This window comes from Rhinolophus sinicus, chromosome 1 (assembly GCF_057876585.1).
Source record: "Rhinolophus sinicus isolate RSI-liver-muscle chromosome 1, RSI-T2T, whole genome shotgun sequence".
Lineage (NCBI taxonomy): Eukaryota > Metazoa > Chordata > Mammalia > Chiroptera > Rhinolophidae > Rhinolophus > Rhinolophus sinicus.
The window spans coordinates 36,140,967-36,159,516 of NC_142501.1; the positions used below are offsets into that span (position 1 = coordinate 36,140,967).

General features: G+C 38.2%; 1 protein-coding gene across 2 annotated transcripts in view; it reads right to left on the reverse strand.

Annotated features, from left to right (window-relative positions):
• The window catches only part of ST8SIA1 (ST8 alpha-N-acetyl-neuraminide alpha-2,8-sialyltransferase 1), a 132,981-nt gene that overhangs the window by 57,301 nt on the left and 57,130 nt on the right, over positions 1-18,550 (reverse strand). Inside the window, exon 3 of one of the 2 annotated variants that reach the window (XM_019738024.3) lies at positions 4,215-4,324. The exons of the other annotated variant lie outside the window; for it this stretch is intronic. Coding sequence (XP_019593583.1) covers positions 4,215-4,324 — 110 coding nt within the window. The remainder of the gene's footprint in view (positions 1-4,214; positions 4,325-18,550) is intronic. 2 annotated transcript variants of the gene reach the window in all.

Below are 18,550 nucleotides of genomic sequence, written 5' to 3' on the forward strand. Positions count from 1 at the left end.
TGCAAGGTTAAAGATGACTTCCAGGATAAAACAGGATAAAATTTGGACATTTGTCTCTCAAAAAAGCTTTGATCTTGATGATCCTTTGTAACATTTGAGAAGCAACCAGTTTATATTAATACTGTAAACTCTGAATATTGCTAGGGACTGCTGTCAACCTGCTCTGTCACTATTAAGTGAAACAAGCTGTCTTTCATGAGTAAATAGTTTGTTTTCCTGTGTGTTCCTTGTAGGTAGTTCCAGGGTTCAGATGTCTAGGTTCCTTCCTACCACCTACCACAGAGTGAAAGCTCAAGAGAAACTAACGGGTATTGATTGCCAAATCCAACAGCAGAGGGAAATGCTTAAAACAATAAAGATAATATTTTACAAATGCATTCCTGGAAAATAATGAAATTATATTTTGGTGTGAATATTTGCTTTAAGTTCTTCTAGGTAAACTTTCTTTTTAAGTACAAATGTCTGTGACACTTCCCTGTAGCTCTTTTCTTAGAAAAAGTACACTACAATTTTAGCTCCTCAACTCCTAAATTGACAATTACATAGATTTATATAAAAGGCACATTCAATAGAGTCAAATTATTCCTAATAAGGCATAATTGTGTAAAAGTATTTCAAACTGCGTTATTGATTATTGGCACAATTAACACATATTAATGGCTAAAGCATCTTAGTAACTATGCTCATGATCCTAAAAGATGTGATCACAGAACTGATGAGAAATGAATTGTGCAGGTCCACAGTGAATTTTTTCAGTAAATACTGTAAATGTATTTTCTCTTCCATACAATTTTCTTAATAACATTTCCTTTGACTTGGGGAGTGGAAGTGGGTGGGGAATAGGCTTAATGGAGAAGAATCTTTAAATAGAAAAAAAAGTCACAAAATTACCTTTCAAATTTTATGTATACATAAGTTTGCAAAACATAATTTGAACATAATTCAAAGGCAACAAAATTACATTGCCCTCACTTATGTCCCTGAATCAACCAATTCCTCTCCAAGATGCAATCATTCTTATCTCTGTTTTACAGACCTTTCAGATAAATTTTATTCAATATTAGATTTAAAGTGTTGTTTTTGGCTATAGAACAAATGTTTACTTTGAAAATGGAAATTTGACTTTTAGTATTAAAAGATGTATTTGAAAATGTATAAACAAAGAAAATTATGGCATTGTTTTACCCCAGGCCTGGAAGACATTTTGAACTATAATCTGGTATGTCACTGTGTACTGGTAAGGCCATTTTTGGATCTCCTCCTTCACTATACCTGTCCATGCACCCTATAGTTTAGAACCAAACATACCATGTATTTTCTAATCATATGTACTCACTAAATGTTGAATCTTGAATATAAGCGAGCTTCTATCTCAATTTTGTAAGGGTGCCCAAAAAAAATGTGTATTAAGCAGCCATTTATAAATAGATCCATAAATGGTCAAATAAAATAATTTTAAAACAATTTATCAACATTTAATTACTTCTACATTGTAAACCATAAATAGGGGTTTTTTTAAAAACAAAGTTCAAATGTGTTATGAAAATAGCATTCTTTTTGAAATTAAATCAAAGGCACATGCACACATAGCTCTAGTTGTGATGCTACCTTCTTTGAAAATTATTTTCAATCCTTGCTGCCCTCATCCTTCTATGAACATCATGCTTAATATAATGCTGGGCACTCTAATCACAAGAGCTCATTAATTCTGACCTTGAATATATCAACTCCAGATTGCATACAATGCAAACTTAGTCTTATTTATGATCAATATGGTCCCACTAGATAGATTAACCCCTATAATACTTAGTCCTCATCTTCCACATGTTACGTTTAAAATATCCATCTTTCTAAATGTAGAGACACACACAAACGCACTCAGGAATCAGGTAAGAACACATTCATTGTACTGCCTCCGTATACATCGCATTAAGACCTCTTGAAGTCACTTAACTTCCCTGAATCTGTGAGAATAATATTATCCATTCCTTCTTCCTTACATAGTTTTTGGAAAGAGCAAATAAATCTATAATAGAGAACAATTTGAAATTTTAAACTAGATTACATGAACTGTGTTATAATCATACAGCATTCATATAATCACAGACAGGATCAGGGTTTCTACAGCAGAAAGGCTTGAGGAATTGTCCACTCCCACCTCCTCACATAGATTATAAAGTTGAGCTCCAGCAAAAGCAAAATGACTCACTGCAGATCACAGAGCTAGTTTGTGGCAAAGACCTGTCCTCCTATATCTCTGTTTTCTTTGCTGGCTTCTTAGACTCTATTTAATTCCAACACATTGAACGTATTGAAATGAGTGCCTGAATTTGGCACTGGGTCTCTGCTCGTCTTTTCTATCTATGCTCTTTAGGTGATTGTATCCACTCCTATAGCTCAAATATGTCTCCAGCCCCACCTCACACCACCCCCATGGGTCGACACTGTGGCAACAACGCTTGGTGTCTTTCCTACATTGAAGTCTTGTTCCTGCACCCAGAGCCCAGACACCCGCTTTTCCTCAGAAAGTCCTGCCTCCCTCCACTTTCTGTCTCTGAATTAGCCCCATCATAGCAGTAGCACACCTGCAGGTTCTAAGCCCATGACAGAATTGTTCAATATACCATTTCAAGACCCAGCTAACGCTCAATACAGTGAAGGTGCTCAATACACAGAGTTATGTTGATTTGAATGAAGAGAACTATATTTTTATCTTCTCCATTTTTTTACTGTTTGTATATACTGCCAGAAAAATAATAATAATTGCAGAAGAGAGGAAAAAGCAGCCTTACACTAGAAAAACTAAGGCATGGCATATTATTGGAGGAAAGATGGATCTAGAAAGACCTCCTCATCCTGCTGCAGGCTTTCAATAAGCCCAAGTCTCATTCTCTGAGAGGGAACCAGGCCCTCCCCCATGTACATGGCTTCCCCTTGAAATAGTCTTTACTCTCCCCTATTCCACTTAGCTCAGAGCTCAGAGGTGGTTCAGTGTTTCTTGGCTACCTTTTGCCATTTAGACCATTACCTATGATCCTTAAAAATGAACACAGAAAACAAATTCCCCTCTCTCCTTTGCTCAGCTTTCCATCTTCTGTGCTGCTTTTTGGCCCTGGAGACTTCTGTCATCTGGTTGATAGTCATTCCCACTTCGGTGAGACTTTAGAGCCCAACTGAAAGACTGTCTCTACAGTCCAGCCTCAAATTCCCTTCATTACCTCAGTAACAAATGTCTTCTTTTCTACAACATGTCTGAGCATCTCCTGAGAAGCTAAGCTCTAAAATCATATACTCCAGCAGGCCATTCTTTGACTTTAGCTCTTATTATTCCACTTCTCCCTCATCCTTTCCACCCACTCCCTCCAGGCTCTGACTATCATTTGGCTCCATTAGGCTCCCTTCCGGTCTCCTTCATGCCTTTCAGGCCCATTTCCTGTCCAGCTTAGACTTCAAAGTCTCTAACTTCACACGCTCCCTAACCAGGACCTTCCATATTGTCACTTCCATCCTTCTTCCCTTTCACCCAGACAATCTGAAACCTGGTCAATCCAATCACTTGCTGTCCTCATTTCTGGTTAAAATCACCAAATAGTACAAATTGGTGCCACTACAGCTTGATGGTCTCTACCCTTGACTAGAGAGAGTCTTAGCAGTTCCTTTACATGCCACTGCAGAAGCCTCTTGTTTTCACTGGAAGTGACGCACACATCATCACTCTGCTCAGTCCTCTTTCCAAGCTTCTTCCTTGCTCAAAATTTATTCCCCTCCTCCCTTCCAGTTTTCCTAGTCAGGCACAGATCAAATCTCTCTTCCAATCCCACTTGCTACTCACAAATGTTTTTGTAAAAAATAAATAAAAGGGCGTGGAATGAAATGAATAAACTAAAATGTTTATTCATAGACAGTCAGTCTTCAGAACAATTTTTAAAGTTTTAATCACCCAAATATGTAACCTAAGGTAAAATCTGTGTGCTTCCACTCGTGAGGTCTGCCCACAACCTCTGAGCCTTTCTCGGCTTTGTACTTTCTTGGGGTACGTTCCCTTGCCCCCCTGGCCCTCTCCCGAACCCACTTGTGTATGAACTTCAAGGGAAGCTAAAAAGCAGCTACAATGGATTAATTACAAGTGACTAGTTTTGAAAGGCCCCAGGGCTGTGAGAGGGGTGGGTAAAAGGAGAAAAGGCCGATGCCACGTTGTGAGTGCTGTCTCTTACCGCATGACAAAATTTGCTTCATCTATTTGACGGCCACAGCCACTCTTCTTCAGAATCCCACCATTTCCCACCACCGCACATTTCTTCAAGGGCAGCTGGAATGGGGTTGCCTAGCAACAGAAAACAAGGCGGGTTTTCACTGCAGAGAACACACAACTGCTCACAAAATCATTGTTTACAGCAGACCCTTTGGAAGAATTTGAAGACTGGGCAGAGCAAAGAGAGCATGTAGAAAGAGAGATGAAAGCGGTCTATAAGGAAAAAAACTAGATTGTTCCTTTGAAATTAAAGAAAAAACTTTTTAACTCCCTGAAGTATATTTAAATATAACATTTCTTTTTTTTTTTTTTAAAGTGTGAAACTGGCCATGCACATAGTAGAGGGTGTCTGCTAAGAAAAATAGACAAATCCAAGCTACACATAGAATTATTTTTAAAGGCATTAAGCTGGGAACAAACGCAAAGGAATCCTATCCTGTTCCCCTATTTGAACGGAATTTCATTCATTCATACAATCAGCCATTCACTCAACAAATGTTGCTGAGGGTTTTCTATGCTAATTGTTAGGGAGAGATAAAAGGATACAGAAGTCATGGGCCTCAGCATTCACAATGTGGGACATGAGGAGGGTGCGAACATATATACTTATGTAACCAACTCTAATGTAATGCTAAAATTGCTGTAGAACAGGTATGTTCCAAATGCTGTGGAGAATCCTGCAGAAGAGCAACAAGGCATTTCTGCCAAGCTGACTCAAGGAAAGCTTTCTCACTCGAGCTGAATCTTAAAGGACAAGCAGGATATTGCCAGGCATAGAAAGCAGCATCAACAAAGGCACAAAAGTATGCTAAGAGCAAATGCTGTGTTTATGAGCAACTGAACACTCTGAGTGGGTCTGTCTAGAACTTAGGAGGCACTGAGGGGCAAGTGACTTGTGCTGAACCAGACAGCATGTGACTTTCTTTCTGCAAACATTGAGCTGAACTGCAAAAAAAAAAAAAATGTTCACTGTACCTCAGTGTTCCCTGAAGTGCTATTTATAGTACAGGGAATATCAAAACCCAGCAATGGCCCCTGAAAGCGAAATGCGTCATTCGGCCTCTTTTAGCTGGATCAGCAAGAACCACCAGGTACAGAATTTCCTGCCTGCTGAAACAATGCACAACGGTTGGAGTTCTTTGGGCAAAGACCTTACTACATATAACTGGTACATAAAATAACTATACGATATTAAGTAGGCCATCCTGGATGAATCTGAAGTAAATGATATGGATTATCCCAAAAGAATAAATAGAATAAATACATAAATGTATACTATGAGGGTCTTACACAGGCATAAAATAATCAAACCAGAGAAAAAGTTACAGGAATCGTTTTGGTCATTAGTAACTGAGGTAGGCACTTACTGTGGCATAAGAAGAAAATTTCACTTCCTTGATTTCTAGTAAGTAAAAGGAACAACCAGAGCTACGGAAATATAGTTGATAAAGATATAGTACCTAAATGTGAAATCTAAGCATTTACCAACAGAGTTAAGAATTCCCTGCATGACCACAACAGAGACCAGTCCAGTGAAGTCCAGAGCAGGACATACAGAGGAGGGACGGGCAGAGGCCAGCACTCTAACACATCCAGGGTGATCCAGAATGATATGGGGCATTTTTCTCAGTCACTCCTGAGAGGAGGGTTTGAAATCAACACTAGACACACATTAGTTAGATCCATAATTTGTTCGATGTCAATTTAGGTATTTATGCTCAAATTAGCTGTTCATTTATTGCACATGCATTTATTAAGTGCCTACTATGTTCCAAGCATTGTCCTAGGTGACTGGGAGTTAAGTAATAATCCCTGTTCCCACAGCACTTACATTCCAGTAGGGAAATAGATGATAAATTGAGATAAATGAGTATGTGTCAGGTGGTGTCATGGGTGGTAGAGAGAAAGAAATCATTGTCATTAGAGGATCAGGAAATGCTTCTGAGGAGGAATTGCAATTTAAATAGGGTGGTGAGGGAAAAACTCAAAGGGGACATGTAAGCAAAAACTGAAGGAATGAGGTAGTGAGCCTTACAGATCTTGGTGAGAACTACTGATGCAGACCCTGAGGAGGGAACATTCCTGGCATTTGAAAGGAGGAGCAAAGATCCCATTGTGTCTGGAGATGAATAAGCAATAGGGAGAGAAGCAAGAGGGGAGACCAGAGAAATAACTGGCGGCGGGGAGAGGTTGGGGAACAAATTCTGTAGGGCCTTGTGGGGTATGGTAAAGGCTTTGAGTTTTATTCTAAGCTGAGAACCAAGTCAGTGAATGGTGAGCAAAGAAAGGAGTGACAACGTGTCATACTTGAGAACGATCACTCTGCTGCTGTGTGAATAAGCTGCATGATGTAATGGCCAGGAAGAAACACACCAGTTAGGAGTTTCCTGTGACAAGACTAGAGACTTTGGTGGTTTGGACTAGGGTGATAGCAGTGAGGGTGGTCAGAAGTAAGCAGATTCTGGAGATATTTTGGAAGAAGAACTGACCAGATTTGCTGATGCAATAGAAATAGAGTAAGAGGAAATGAGAGAAATCAAGAAGCATGCCAAGGTTTTTGGCTTGCACAATGGTAAAGATGGACTTTCTACTTATTGGGATATGGAAGATTACAAGGGGAGTAGGTTTCAGTGTAATGGATCTTGAGATTATAATGCTAAGCGAAATAAGTCAGACAGAAAAAAGTTGAGAACCATATGATTTCACTGATATGTAGGATATAAAACTGAAAGCAACAAAGAAGGAACAAGACAAAGAAAGAAACCCAAACTCATAGACACAGACAATAGTTTAGTGGTTACCAGAGAGTAAGAGGGGAGAAGGGAGTGGTAGATGAGGGTAAATGGAGTCAAATATATGGTGATGGAAGGAGAACTGACTCTGGGTGGTGAGCACACTATGTGATACATAGATGATGTAATACAGAATTGTACACTTGAAACCTATGTAATTTTACTAACCACTGTCACCCCAATAAATTTTAATTAAAAAAAAAAAAACGAAGAGGAGTAGGTTTCAGGGGAATGGTTTGTCAACTGTTAGATGCCCATTAGACATTTAAGCAGCAACGTCTCAAGTAGGCAATTGAATATATGAGGATACCCTTAGGGAACTGATCTTTCCTGGAGACAGAAAGTTAGGAGTGATCTTCATACAGTAGGTATTTAAAGTTAGGAGACTAGCTGGTGAATGAATGTAGACAGAAAAGAGAAGAGATCTAAGGCCTAAATTCTGGGGCACTCCTCAGGAGTCTGAGGAGAAATCACTAAAGGAAACTAAGAAAGAGTAGCCAATGGAATGGGAGAAAACACAGCGAAGTGTGGTGTCCTGGAAGCAAGTAAAAAAATGTGTCTGAAGAAGGAAGTGAAAAAATATTATATTAAATGCTATTAATAGATTAAGAAAACAGCTGCAAATTGCCAGCGGATTTACCGTAGCAACACTGAGGTCACTGGTAACCTTAACAGGAACAAATTTGCTTCCACAGTGAAGACAGAAGACTGATCTCATTCAGTGAGTTATACATGTATATTTGCATATCTATTTGAACATACTGTAGTTTATATAAAAAGTGTGGGCTGACTCATCTTCAACTAATATTTAATTTGCTTTGTAAAAGCCAACTTAAAACCCCAGCATTGTTGTTACAGAGGTTCTTGAACCAGACTGACTGGCATCCCAGGTTTCCAGGTAAAGATCTGGGCCCAGAATAAGCAGATCTGGAAAGTGGCAGCAACAGAAGCAACATAAACCTGGGTATAAACACTGCCTCCTAACTTCCAGGTTGTGGGATTCTGGGGCAGGCTGTCAGGCCCCCTTGGCGTTCCATTTCCTGTCTTTAAAGGACGGATTGCATAGGATTTTACGAGATTATATGAGATGATGTATGTAAAGCATCTCGCCGAGCCACTGGTATGTCATCCATTCATCTTCCTTCCCCTCTTTCATCCCTTTCCTCCTTCCAGCTGAGTTTACTGACTTATGCAAGCCATGAAATACCTAGATTCCATGGGTTTGGGAGCAACATGGTAAAATAGTGACTAACCTAACTCTATCTTAAACAACTGGAATAATTTTATTATTACAACATTTAACTATTATATCCATGTACTACAAAAAAGTTTTTAAAGCCCTCCAACAAAAGCCCAATGAGGGGGAAAAAGCCATATCTGACTTTTTTCCTAGAAATATTTGCTTGTTACTTCTTCATTTGGTCAACTGCTAGCCCTCACACAAGCAATTTCATTTCAATAAATATTTCTTGAGTGCCTGAGTGCACTCTTCTGGGCATTGGTAATATATCAGTGAACAATAAGAGCTCACTAAAGATTTACAGAGAGGAAAAATGTAATTAGGAAAACACTGTGGGATTCTTTTTAATCAATTGAGATAATATCATTATTCCACTTTAGAACACAGAATATCTCAACTTGGCAATGGTCAATGTTTACCAGAATAATGTATGACCAAGGTGTTCTCATTTTGATGTGATACTACATAGAAAGAACTTTTGATCATCCATTTCCACATGAATATTACGATTGTAGCAAGGAGTATTTTTAATAAGACACTGCATCCTTTCTTTTCAAATGTATCTTTACGCATCCATGCAAGTAAATATCTCTTGGCGCTGAGAATATAGTAAACTATAACACTCCTCCTGTTAACCTGAAAAAACACGACTCTAAATAAAATGATGAATTAGGCAGATTGACTATAGCTATGGGCTCAAAATATTGCTTGACCACAAATTCATTTTATGGATCTTTGTCGAAATGTTTTTATTTATCACTGTGCCCATCTGCTAATGGCCATCTACTTAATGACCATATTATATTAACCATCTAGATTCAGATACTGGTTTGCCAGGAACCTTAAACTTTCAGTGCTTCACTGGAAGTCAAGCACAGCAATAACTATCCCATCCATCTCCCAGTACAATTATAAGAATTAAAATAAGATGAGGTACTGATCATCATCAAGAAACTCTAAAGTCCCATATCAATATAAATTAGCACATTATTATACACTATGAAATTAAATTTTATAGGGAAAAATGATAACTATACTGTGAGACCACTGTGTCATTTATCTTTGTGTGAGATACTTTTAATTTTGAAAATTTATATAGATTTTGAACAAAATATTTTTCATCATTGGCCCTTTGAGGGTATATCTACTACTTCTGTCAATTAATGAGTTTTTAAATGTACATTCTTGTGTGAATCATTACAGGTATCACATCTTTTTGCTCAACTTTCTGTATCTAAACAAAGCATAGGTCAGATGACCAACAATTTGCTCAATAAATTATTTAATCAGCACTTTTATGTTGAACATCTACTTTTAGCAATGCCTAACGTAAAGTGGCATTTCCTTAATGTCATAATGGATGTATAATTTAATTTCCAAACTTAAAGAACAAACATGTACCCCATCACTATCTAAAATATGAGTCGATTCATAAAGCCTTTCAGAATCTTGCTTTTGAGATACCCTTTATTCTTATCATCATCCATAGCCTGTGTTTCCTGTGCCTCTTCTTAAATAATTCTAATGTCTAACTTCCCTTTTCATTCAACAACTATTTGTGGAGCACCTATAATGGACCGGGAGCTGATATGGATAAGAGAAATGTGCTGAAGAACAAAACAGACATGTACCCCACTTGTGGAGCACACATTCTAACAGGAAAAATAGAATTTAACAAACATGACAGGAAAAGACAGAGTGCTTTAGGGTTAAGGAATATCTCTCTGAGATCAGAAGTTTTTAGGCGTTTAAGAAAAGTAGTTGAGATTTCTTTTCTGTTAGATAATCTTAAGAAGGTTAGAAGAAAAGACGAACAAAAATTAGGGTCTTTGATGTTTTATGGCTTAAATGAGGGTAAAAAGACATGTTACAGGCTAGAAGACCTTTTTTGTGTGGAAACAAACTACTAATGCTAACTGCAAAAGTATTCCTGGTTGACAGTGTGACTTCTGGAAGAATATTATTAAAATCTGAAGAATTTAAACCCCTTTTTTTGTGCCGTATGTAAATAGCTCCTGAGCATCCCAGAAAGGTTTTTACAATTAAGTGATTGAAGTATTATTTACCAGAGTACTTTCCAAAGTCAGATACCTCACTTCTTCCTCCTCTTCGTGAAGACATGCAATCCATACAAGACAACAAGCATTAAGAGCCAGTGACCTCAACCACCAGCACAATCATGCCCACTTATCTTCCATTCCATAGACTTAATTAGAAGTCTTGACTGAAAATTACACTAGCTCTAAAAGCAACTGAGTTCACCACCATCAATCACTGTGTTAGACTGATTTTGAGTTTGCCTTGGGAGTGGGTAGGAGGTGCATAGAGAAAAAGAAACATATAAGGCATTTAGTAGATAGAGAACTGGATTAAACGATGCTGTGGTAACTATTTTCACAGGAATATACAACATTTTAGTAAAAGCACCTGTGATTACAAATTAAGTTACAATAGTCTTTGAAAGAGGCTAGCTTTGAGGCATGTCTCCAATGTCAAAAACTAGCATCACGCACTGATGTAAAATTGGAATCGAAGAAGAAAAAATGTTCTATTGAATCATTACAGAGCAAGAGCAGAGATCCGGAAGCAGGCTATAATGTCCCTATACCCAGGTTATGAAAAATAACTAATCTTAAATCTAGGCTTCTTGAGCGCACAATGAAGCCGAAAAGTTTGGAATTCCAGAAGCAGCCCATTAGGATCCTATCTATAGTGGACCTCTGCTAAAAACAATCTAAGTCCTGACAGATGGGAGGAGGCTTTGAGGCACACAGCTCTGAGAGAATTGAATAATAGACTAAATCAGATTAAGCAGACTAGTGGCCAGTTAAAGATATTTAATTTCAAGAAATTATCTAAGCAACGAGCTTGTATTTTTAAATACTCTCTCGGTTTTGAAGATGACAACAAAAGACTCCATGCTTTAAATCTAATACAGGATATATCCATTATTATAGCTCTCACCATACTTCACTGTTTCAATATCAATTGCTCAGATGCACTGAATAACTTTAGCACCTACTGTGCTCTGCTCTCTTCTCCCTCTAGCTTCCCTCTAGTGTTAACTCCCTGTTCTGGTTGGATCCGTATCTTACTTTTCTTGCTTTGGCGCTTTCATACTTGGGAGGTAGGGGTGAGGGAGGAGAAATGCCATAAATATTTCTGAATAAACATTGTTTCATAGCTAAAGAAAAAAAAAGGTGAGGTTTCAAGCTCATTTTGCTGATTTCGTTACACATGGAACTTTATGCTGGTACTCTTAACTTAGAAGAGTCGGCACTTTTATTTTCACACTTTACAATCTAAAGAAAAATTCTTTTGTTTGTTTATTTTGCCCCACTACTCCCTCCAAACTCTCCTCTCTGATAGGAAGGAGAAGTTAGTCTTTCTTGACAAGAAGTGGTGTTTTAAAGCGAGCACAATTACTGACCTCTTCTGTATTTAGAGCACCAGCAAGTGCCACTATTCAGAAGAGGAATCAACATCAGTGTTAGATGTGGGTCTCAAGTCTTACTGGAAAAGCAGAGATTTTGATTTGCAACCCTTCAGCATGGCCTGAAAAGCTGTCACTATGTGCCAGCTGCTTTGAATCACAATGTCAAAACATATGCTTGCCCTTATTCATGAAACTCTCTCAAGTTTTTGTCCATAAGAACATGAACTCACACATCTGACTGCAGTGGGACCCATTCATTTCTATGTACCCTCACCCACATATCTGCGTGGACTCCCACACATAATTATGCTCCACCCACACACATAATTTAATTTCTTACCCATATGTTAATTATATCCTCAACCTAGGCATATAAATATACAGCCTGCCTCACATCTAATTATAGCCCCCTCTTATGAATGCAATTACACCATTCAGCCTCCCATCTAATTATGCACTCCTTGACATATTTAATTGTACTGCCCTGATCAAGAACCTACTTACATTCTAACCAGTGCACCAATGAGGCCCCTAACCCTCTAACAATATTCTTCAGATGAACATCTCTTTATCTCTGTTCCCCCTTTTTATTTCAACTAAGGATGGCAACTTCCCACAAGTGAATTCCAAGTAAGCATAGCACCCAGCTAAACAGGCAAAATAATGACAAGAGCAGCTGAATCAAAAGCAGCTTTGGTCCTTTCCAGTAAATAAGTGAATATGCATTTGCTTCCTTCAGTCACTTAACTAGCCCCTTGGAAATCCAAATTAAAATTTCAGCAGCTTTTTTTTTTTTTTACTTTGCATGTATTAGCATTTTTATGATGAAAATATCTGGTAATTTACTTCGGAGACAAATGCTTCTCATTACAGATATTTAACTGTTGAACCCTTCAAAAAACATCACCCAAAACTTTGCCTGGGGATGTGTAGTTACAAGCACTAATTATAGAATATTTGCACATCCCTACCATTCAGAAGTTTCGCTGCTCTTCAATTCCATGAAAACAAATGTTCAGAAAGTTGCTTCTCAGATTTGTATTCCCCATTCCACTAATAAAATTGGGATTTAAAAAAGATAAAGGCAATATTAATATTCTTTGTGCACAGGATGCAACTTTGGAAATTGAATAATGTGAATATTTATATATGGGTACTGTTTCCCTATTAACATTTTTATTTAATCCATTATAAAAAAAATAACACTTGAGCATTTCAAGGAGTACTATGTATTTTTAACATATAATCTGTTATTCTACATAGAACCTCTGGAAGCCAAATATAACGTCAGTTCATGTGACTATTAAGATTGATTAAACATTTTATAATCAATTCCTGGTTAACTGAAATTTGTTACTGATGCAGTTTCTGATGCTCAAATGCCAAAACAGCACGGGATGTTGTGCCTATACTTTAGGCCAGAGGGTAGCCATATTTCAAGAGTCCTCAAAACTGTGGGGTATTTTTTTCATGGTGGAAAAAAAAAAAATATGAAGAACATGTACAACATTCAAAGGTAGTAGCCAGTGAGCCTTAGTAGGGGAGCAGAAAATGGCCACAGCAGCAGCAGGGAGAAAGCCTCATGCCATGGCTAGAATTTGCATTTTCAGCTGCTGAGGTGAAAGAACTATGGAAGGGTTCTTTTTCTGCAGATAGAGACAGCACATCTTCCTGTTGATAAGCATTGCCCTGGAGCCTGCCTGCCTGCCTGCCTGCCTGCATCTGAGTCCTGACTTAATGTTTCCTCTATGACCAGTGGCAAGTTATTTAACCTCAGTGACTTAGCCTTCTCATTTGTAACAATGGTACCCACCTCACACGGTTGTTGTGAGGATTAAGTGAGTTCTGTTTGGCACAAGATAAGTAACCAATAACTATTATTTTTACTTTTTTCTTTAATCTTTATTAAATTTGTTGGGGGGACACTGGTTAGTAACAGTAACTGCTATTTTTATTTTCAGTGGACTGACATTTTCTCAGCAACACAACCTAGAAATCTTAGAGTCATTTTTACTCATCTCGCAATATTATCCTAACACCTACCTCTACAGAGGCTCTTCTGTTCTTTTCCTCTTCCATCCTCATAATAAATATTTTTGAAATGGTATAAAACTATTAGTCAGCTTCTGGTTCTTGCCCATCATCCATCCTTTATCCTTATATACTAGTTGTTCTTATCAAATAAAGATGAGTGTCTTTAGTTGAGCTGTCGTGGCTGCCTCGATATCCTGAATCATTTTGACTTTGGGGAAGCGACAGAAGTTGCACGGTGCCAGATCCGGTGAGTAAGGTGGATGAGAACACACCATAATGTTTTTATTTGACAGAAATCACTATACCAGAAGCGATGTGTAACACAGAGCATTGTCATGATGAAGGGTGAAATAAAGACACTCACGAAAGAGGAGTTCCAGAACTGCCTCAGAAAGTGGCAAGAACAATGGGATAAGTGTGTTCAAAGAGAGGGGAAGTATTTTGAGTGGGATGAATGGCAATGTATGTTTTACTGTAATAAATTTTTTTATTTAAACATTCATCATATTTTTTGATCACACCCTGTATATGTGGAAGTGAATCGAATCATTTCTTCAATACTTGAGAGACTTTCAAAGTTATTATTGTTGATGTTGTTATTTTGTTTGTTTCGCAATGCAAGTTTTCTGTTTTCAAATAGAAAAAATAAAAGAGAGGATGCTGTTTGAGTTAGAGCTGGTTGTTCCTCCCTGACTTCTCTTGGTCTGTCTCTTGGTTCTGAAGGTGACATTTAGGCACCCCAAGGAACTTGATGGTGCAGAAAACCACGCATCTAATCAAACCCCATTTTTTTCAGAAATAAAGAGCTATGAACATAAAGCACACAACAGTTAAGGCCATTTGGCAAGTATTTATTGAGTGCCAACCAACCATACCCCAGTCACTATATGAGGTGCTGGGGAAAACCCCTGACCCTCAGCTCAATGTTTGTTCCACTAAAATGTGGTGTGAATTAACATATCTATTTTGTTTTCAGCTATAAATAGTGTGTAATTAGTAACACAGCAAATTGTTAAACTGTTAATCCAATTTACTGATTAAGCATCTGAACTGGCAAAACCAGGATCAAATGCCTGCTAATTAACTATTAACTTAATTATTAAATTTAAAAAAATGATACAAAGGAAGTATTGCCTCACATAAAACTATTCCATTTTAAAATGAAGAAGTGGAGAATATTCTCTTTGAGAATAACTGGCTCCTACTACTCCCCACCCACCCCCAAAACTTTATAAAAGTATTTTCATCCTTTCTTGTGAGAGAAAGGAAAAGAAGTTTCCAGAGCATTCCTTTCTTCCCAGCATTGCTCCCTTACCCATCTCCCAGCACTCCCCCAGACAAGCCTCCAATCAGCTAGATTATATAGCCTCTAACTTCCCCACTCACTCTCCTACCTGTACTTATTTCCTACCTGCTTGGACCACCTTCTCCCCTTTTTCCACAGTATGGCCCATGTATATCAAAATCACCTTGAAATTCATATTAAAGATTCATATTCTTGGTTCCACTTCAGTCCCCTTGACACGGAATATTTGGGTAGGGCTTGGAAGGCTGACGTTCCCTACATAACTTGTGTGCGCAGGAAAGTCTGTGACCACCAGACCCCGCCCACTCTAATACAACCTAACGTCTTCCTGCCCCAAAATGTTCCCTGACCAATTTCATCTTCTGGGTTTGGTATCCACAATGCTGCCCACTGCTACAAAACAACCTAGAGCACTGACAGTCACTCCCTCTCACCAGAGACTCTGGACACTTAGCATTTGGTACCATTTGCTAGCCACTGTTTTGTGTCTATACCCATCCTCCACAAATGGAGAATAAGCCGCTCGAGGGTATAAACCATGTCTTGTAACTCTTACTGTCCTCAGATATTATGTATTATGAGCACAGTGAGTATATAGCTGTTTTCATTGATTGATGGATTGATGGATTGGCCCAGAAATGCTAGGAATATAAGCAAATAAAGCAAATCTATTAATTTTTTCAGACCACTTGTATAAAGGCTAAGGATACATAGCTGAGCTAGAATCTAGAACACAGGAGTCACAAAATCAAATACTACAGAAGCCAAACAGAGAGTATAAACTAGTGGAAGGAATACAATAGGAGTGCCCAAACCAAAAAGATCAGGAACTGCTCAGACCCTGTTGATGAGCATGGGACCCAGTGCTGCCAGGTATTCTGATTTTTTTTTTTCCAGGTGATACTAAAAATCCAGATTTTTATGTGAAATCTCCTAGTTTTTAATATTGGAAAATAAAGTTCAAATGATTTTTTTAAAAAGCAATAAAAGCCAAACAAAATACATTTGAGGGCCAGTTTTGGCTTGCTGGTAACTAGTCCGTACTTCTTACGCCAGAACCCAGGTAGGGCCCTGGCAGACTTATATTTACTCAAAGAGTGGGAGGTTAGAGATGAGTGTAAATCTGAAATTGTTCAGAAAAATGTAGGAAAATACATGTTTTAGGGAATTTTTAGCCAAAGATTGGGAAAGACCCTCTTCTCCTTGCCAAGCTCAAATGACATAATAGATCCTTTCATAAGGCAGTTTGTGAAAAATTCAGAATTCTAAGAGACAAAGAGCAGTGAAAAGTCTCCAGAATTTCAGTCCAAAATAACATTAAGTAACATTCAAAATAACATTAAGAAACATTAAGAAACAGTGATTTCTCAGCCTCTGTGGCTGATGCCTCTTATTCTAAACACATTGTTTTCTCACCAAAACGGGATCACCTTATCCATACTTTTGCAACATGCGTGTCTATTGAACAAGATGCACAGACATCTTTCCAACATTATTTTAATACCAGCATACTATTTGACTGAATAGGTGGTTCAAAATTTCACCAACTCCTTAATGTGAATATTTTAGGTGGTTCCCAATTTTTCACTATGGTAAACAACACAGCTATAAATGTCTTTGGATTGTGACAAATCCAGGAAGGCGGATGGGGAAGTACAGATCAGCCCTCTATTTTCTCTTTTGCTATGGACAATGCAGTTTAATTTTATGTAAAGCACTGTGAAGCTTCTTCAAGACTGCCTTTCAACATTGCCGACCCTGACCCATCCCACGCAGAATTCCTCATGCCGTTACTGACCAGATACATATAACCATGAGCACTTGTCCAATTATTTCCTTAAGAGAAATCCCTAGATGTGGAATTGCTGAGTCAGATCATCAGCACATATTTACAGCTTTTGATATACATTGCGAAATGACTCACCAGAAAATTTCTACCACATTCACTGGCACCAGTGAGTCTGAGAACACCTGTGTCTCAACCTCCTCATCTGGTTACCTGGAAACAACCTGGGTCATATCAATAAATGTTAGCAACTGAGCAAGTATTCATCCATTTCCATAAGGAAAACACAATGGGAATCTCCTCATTACAACTATTTCAGACATACCAGGGGAGAGACACTCTACTGTGTTGTAATCACTCAAGGGTGTATTACTTAATCCAAGAAGAGAGGCAGTGCAGCGTAAGTGGTTCAGTTCACAGAGTTTGGCTTCATCAGGCTTGAGTTTGAACCCTGACTCAGCTTGGAACCAGTTTCTAGCTGGGAGATCTGAGCAGGTCACTTAACATCTCCCGCCTCAGTTTCTACATGTACAATGGAGAAAATAATACCAGTCGTGTATGTTAGAATTATCAGGTAATGCATGGAAAACATTTAGCAAAAAGCCTTGCACATAGTAAGTTCTCTGCAAACTATAGTTCTAGAGTGTATTCACAAAATCTAATCAAATTACAAAAACATAAGCTCAGTGGCAGCTCAGCTCAAGGTGACGTGTTCAATCTTAGTTGCAGGGGGCGCTGCCCACCATCCCTTGCGGGACTCGAGGCATTGAACTGGCAACCTTGTGGTTGAGAGCCCACTGGCCCATGTGGGAACCGAACCGGCAGCCTTTGGAGTTAGGAGCATGGAGCTCTAACATCTGAGCCACCAGGCCGGCCCTGAACTTGTCTACTGTTTCTAATTTAAAATCAAAACACTGAATTAAAGTAAAAATGTGTTCAATATAATTTTTCTTCTAAATAGAACTATTTCAATTAAGAAATTTTGTAGAAGTTGTAGGCAATTTTATTCATTGCTTTATTTATATATGTGATTACCATAGAGTCATAAATAGCAAATTGAAACATCTTTGAAATTTCATTAAAATATATCTTTTTTTTTTTCTATTTATTTGGCCATATTCACTTGCATCCACTCTTCATTGCCACCCAGTCTTTCTTGAAATTGTGGCAGCATTTCACAGGCTGTAGGATATAGTTCCATGATGTCTGCATTTCCCATTGATAAAAAGATTTCCTTTTCTTTTTTGCACTTACCAATAGGATTCTCAAGTAAATGAAGCTTTCATTATTTTGTTAGCAGTGGCTTTGATGGACCATTTGGCTCCCGTATCCCTTAATTGACTCAGTGAGAAAAAAATGTGCATTGACAGGCTGGTTTTCAAGGCTAGAAAGATTTCCTTTCAAGTGTACTAAACATAATGCTAGGTCCCAAATAAGTACTGGCAATAGAAAGTCTGGGCTTAGCCTCAACACTTCTCAAGCATACCTTAAGTGAAGATAATTTTGCAGACGAGAGAACAATAACATATATAGACTCTGTATTTCTACACGTACTATATCTAAATTATGCATCAGTCATCTTCTAAATGCCCAGATTGTGGAAATGACTCCCAAGTCGTGGAAAGTATAATGATTAAGCACACAAACCACAAAGTCAGAGATTCTGCCTCTTACTAACAGAGTTCCTGAACCTCTCTCAGCCTC